Source organism: Protopterus annectens, chromosome 4.part0 (genome assembly GCF_019279795.1).
Source record: "Protopterus annectens isolate FY-2018-M chromosome 4.part0, PAN1.0, whole genome shotgun sequence".
Taxonomy (NCBI): Eukaryota; Metazoa; Chordata; order Ceratodontiformes; family Protopteridae; genus Protopterus; species Protopterus annectens.
Window position 1 is genome coordinate 728,534,475 of NC_056733.1, and position 4,621 is coordinate 728,539,095.

A 4,621-nucleotide genomic window follows, 5' to 3' on the forward strand; every position below is an offset into this window, starting at 1 on the left:
ATGACCTCCTTTACACCTAGCTCTCCCTCTACATCCAGCAGTATCACCTGCTCTGCACCCAACTGTCAATCTGTGTCCAGCAGTACCATCTGTTGTACATCTCAGTCTCATTCTGTATCTAGCAGAAACAGCAGCTCTACACCCAACTCTCCCTCTGCATCCAGCAGTATTATGGGGTCTACACCCAACTGTCCCACAGTATCCAGCAGTACCACCTGCTCTATATCCAACTCTACCTCTCTATCCAACAGTACCACATGCTCTACACCCAACTCTCCCTCTAGATCCAGCAGTACCACCTGCACTACACCAGACTACTATCCCTCTGTAACCAGCAGTACCCCCAGCTCTACACCAAACTCTCCCTTAGTATCCAGCATTATGACCTCCTTTACACCTAGCTCTCCCTCTACATCCAGCAGTATCACCTGCTCTGCACACAACTGTCAATCTGTGTCCAGCAGTACTATCTGCTGTACATCTCAGTCTCATTCTTTATCTAGCAGAAACAGTAGGTCTACCCAACTCTCCTCTGTATCCAGCAGTATCATGGGCTCCACACCCAACTGTCCCACAATATCCAGCAGTACCACCTGCTCTATATCCAACTCTACCTCTCTATCCAACAGTACCACATGCTCTACACCCAACTCTCACTCTGTATCCAGCAGTACCACCTGCTCTACACCCAACTCTCTCTGTATCCAGCTGAACCAGCAGTTCTACCCAGTTATCCTCTGTATCCAGCAGTGCCATCTCCTCTACACCTAACACTACCTCTGTATCCAGCAGTACCATCCACTCTGCAACCCACTAGCCCTCTGTATCCAGCAATACCATCTGTTTTCTACCCAACTCTCCTTCTATATCCAGCAGTTCCACCAGCTCAGAACCCATTACTCCTGCTGTAGCAGTACCACCTGCTTTCCACCCAACTCTCCACTATATCCAGCAGCTCTACACCTGACTCTCCCACTGTATCCAGCAGTATCACCAGCTCTACACCAAACTCTCCTCTGTACCCAGCAGTACCACCTGCTTTCCACCCAACTCTCCCACTGTATCCACCAGTACCACCCATGCCTCTCTCAACTTTCCCTGATTTTCAGGGACCACCTAATTTTGCCTTCACCAACCCTCCTCCCTCTATGTCCAGCAGTACCGCCTGCTCTATACCTGACTCCCTCTATATCTAGCAGTACCACCTGCTCTACACCTAACTCTGCCTCTGGATCTAGCAGTACCACCTGCTCCTCACCACACTACCATCCCTCTGTAACCAGCAGTACCACCAGCTCTACATCAAGCTCTCCCTCAGTATCCAGCAGTATGACCTGCTTTACACTTAGCTCTCCCTATACATCCAGCAGTAACAACTGCTCTACACCCTACTCTCCCTCTGTTTCCAGTAGTTCCACTTGTACCACGTTCCAGTCTCTTTTGTATCCAGCTGAACCAGCAGCTCTACATTCCAGTCTCTCCTATGTATCCAGCAGTGCCATCTCCTCTACACTCTCTACCTCTGTATCCAGCAGTACCATCCACTCTGCAACTCACTCCCTCTGTATCCAGCAGTACCCATCTGTTTTCACCCAACTCTCCTCTATATCCAGCAGTTGCACCAGCTCAAAACCCAACATTCCTGCTACATCCAGCAGCACCACCTGCTTTCTCCAACCAAATTTACCCTCTATATCCAGCAGTCTAAGACCTGCTCTACCCAACTCTCCCTCTATATCCAGCAGTACCACCTGCTCTACACCAACCTCTCCCTGTGTATCCAGCAGTACCACCTGCTCTACACCCAGCTCTCCTCTATGTCCAGCAGTACCACCTGCTCTTATACCCACTCTCCTCTGTATCCAGCAGTACCACCTGCTCTACACCTCAACTCCTCCTCTATATCCAGCAGTACCACCTGCTCTACACCCACTCCATCTGTATCCAGCAGTACAAACTGCTCTATTGCCCAACTCCTCTATATCCAGCAGTACCACCAGCTCTACACCCATCTCCCACTATATCCAGCAGTACCACCTGCTTTTCACCCAACTCTCCACTGTATCCAGCAGTACCACTAGCTCTACACCCACTCTCCTCTATATCCACCAGCACCACTGCTCACCTCCTGACTCTCCTCTGTATCCAGCATTACCACCTGCTCTATGCCAACTCTGTCTGTATCCAGCACTACCACCTGCTGTACACCTACTCTCCACTGTATCCAGCAGTACCACCTGCTCTATAACCTGCTCTTCCTCTGTATCCAGCAGTACCAGCTCTAAACCCAATCCCTCTGTTTCCAACAGTACCACCAGCTCTACACCCAACTCCCTCTCTGTATCCAGCAGTACCTGCTCTACACCCAACTCTCCCTCTGTATGCAGCAATACCACCTGTTCTACACCCAACTCTCCTCTGTGTCCAGCAGTAACACCTGCTCTACACCCAACTCTCCTCTGTATCTAGCAGAACCACCAGTTCTACACCCAACTCTCCATCTGTATCCAGCACTATCACCTGCTCTACACCTCACTCTCCCACTATATCCAGCAGTACCACCTGCTCTATAACCTACTCTCCTCTGTATCCAACAGTACCACCTGCTCTATACCCAACTCTCGCTCTGTATCCAGCAGTACCACCAACTCTATTACCCACCAACTCTCCTCTGTATCCAGCAGTACCACAAGTCTACACATGACTCTCCCTGTATATCCAGCAGTACCACCTGCTCTAAACCACACTCTCCCTCTGTAACCAGCAGTACTCCCTACTCTACACCCACTCTCCACTATATCCAGCAGTACCACCTGCTCTACACCGACTCTCCCTCTATATACAGCAGTACCACCTGCTCTACACCCAGTTCTATCTCTGTATCCAGCAGTATCACCTGCAATACACTGACTCTCCCTTTGTATCCAGCATTACTATCAGCTCTACTCCCAACTCTTCCTCTATACCCAGCAGTACCATCCACTCTGCAACCCACTAGCATTCTGTATCCAACAATACCACCTACTTTCCATGCAACTCTCTCTATATATTCAGCGGTACCACCAGATGAGCACCCAACACTCCTGCTGTATCTAGCAGTACCATCTGCTTTCCACCCAACACTACCACTATATCCAGGAGTACCACCAGCTCTAAACACAACTCTCCCTCTGTATTCATCAGTACCACTGATCTCCACCTGACACTCTCTCTATATCCAGCAGTACCACCTGCTCTAAACCCGGCTCCCTCTGTTTCCAACAGTACCACCTGCTCTGCTCCCAACTCTCCCTCTGTATCTAGCAGTACCATCCACTCTACAACCCACTAGCCTTCTGTATCCAGCAGCACAACTACTTTCAACCCAACTCTCCCTGTATATCCAGCAGTACCACCAGCAAAATACCCAACACTCCAGCAGTATCCAGCAGTACCACCTGCTTTCCACCCAACTTCTCCACTATATCCAGCAGTACCACCAGCTCTACACCCAATTTTCCCACTATATCCAGCAGTACCACCTGCTTTTCCCCCGACTCTCCCCCTATATCCATCAGTACCACCTGCTATACACCACACTCTCCCTCTGTTTCCAGCAGTACAAACTGCTTTACACCCAGCTCTTCTATTTCCAGCAGTATCACCTGCTCTACACCCAACTCTCTCTCTGTATCCCACAGTACCACCAGCACAACACCCGACTCTCCCAATATATCCAGTAGTACCAGCAGATCTACACCCAACTCGCCCTCTATATCCAGCAGTACCACCATCTCAACACCCAACTTTCCACCTGTATCCAGCAGTACTACCAGCTGTACACCCAACTCTTCCTTTGTATCCACCATGCCACCTCACTCCTCCTGACTCTCCGTCTATATCCAGCAGTACCACCAGCTCTACACCCAACTCACCCTCTATATCCAGCAGTGCCACCAGCTCTACACTCAATTCTCCCCCTGTATCCACCCGTACCACAGCTCACCTTCTGACTCTCCCTCTATATCCAGCAGTACCACCTTCTCTGTACCCGACTCCCTCTGTATCCAACACTACCACCTGCTCTACTCCCAACTCTCCATCTGTATCCAGCAGTATCACCTGTTCTACACCCAACTCTCCCTCTAGATCCAGCAGAACCACCTGCACTACACCAGACTACTATCCCTCTGTAACCAGCAGTACCACCAGCTCTACACCAAACTCTCCCTTAGTATCCAGCATTATGACCTCCTTTACACCTAGCTCTCCCTCTACATCCAGCAGTATCACCTGCTCTGCACCCAACTGTCAATCTGTGTCCAGCAGTACCATCTGTTGTACATCTCAGTCTCATTCTGTATCTAGCAGAAACAGCAGCTCTACACCCAACTCTCCCTCTGCATCCAGCAGTATTATGGGGTCTACACCCAACTGTCCCACAGTATCCAGCAGTACCACCTGCTCTATATCCAACTCTACCTCTCTATCCAACAGTACCACATGCTCTACACCCAACTCTCCCTCTAGATCCAGCAGTACCACCTGCACTACACCAGACTACTATCCCTCTGTAACCAGCAGTACCCCCAGCTCTACACCAAACTCTCCCTTAGTATCCAGCATTATGACCTCCTTTACA

At 50.1% G+C, this 4,621-nt stretch overlaps 1 protein-coding gene across 1 annotated transcript; it reads left to right on the forward strand.

Annotated features, from left to right (window-relative positions):
• On the forward strand, positions 1 to 771 carry LOC122800323 (putative protein TPRXL). Its single transcript, XM_044069777.1, has one exon. It carries the CDS (start codon positions 1 to 3, stop codon positions 769 to 771), a length of 771 nt encoding a protein of 256 aa, XP_043925712.1.
• The last annotated feature ends 3,850 nt before the right edge of the window (positions 772 to 4,621 follow it).

Coding starts and splice junctions, on each gene's coding strand:
- LOC122800323 (XM_044069777.1), top strand. CDS start 1: ATGACCTCCTTTACACCTAGCTCTCCCTCTACATCCAGCAGTATCACC.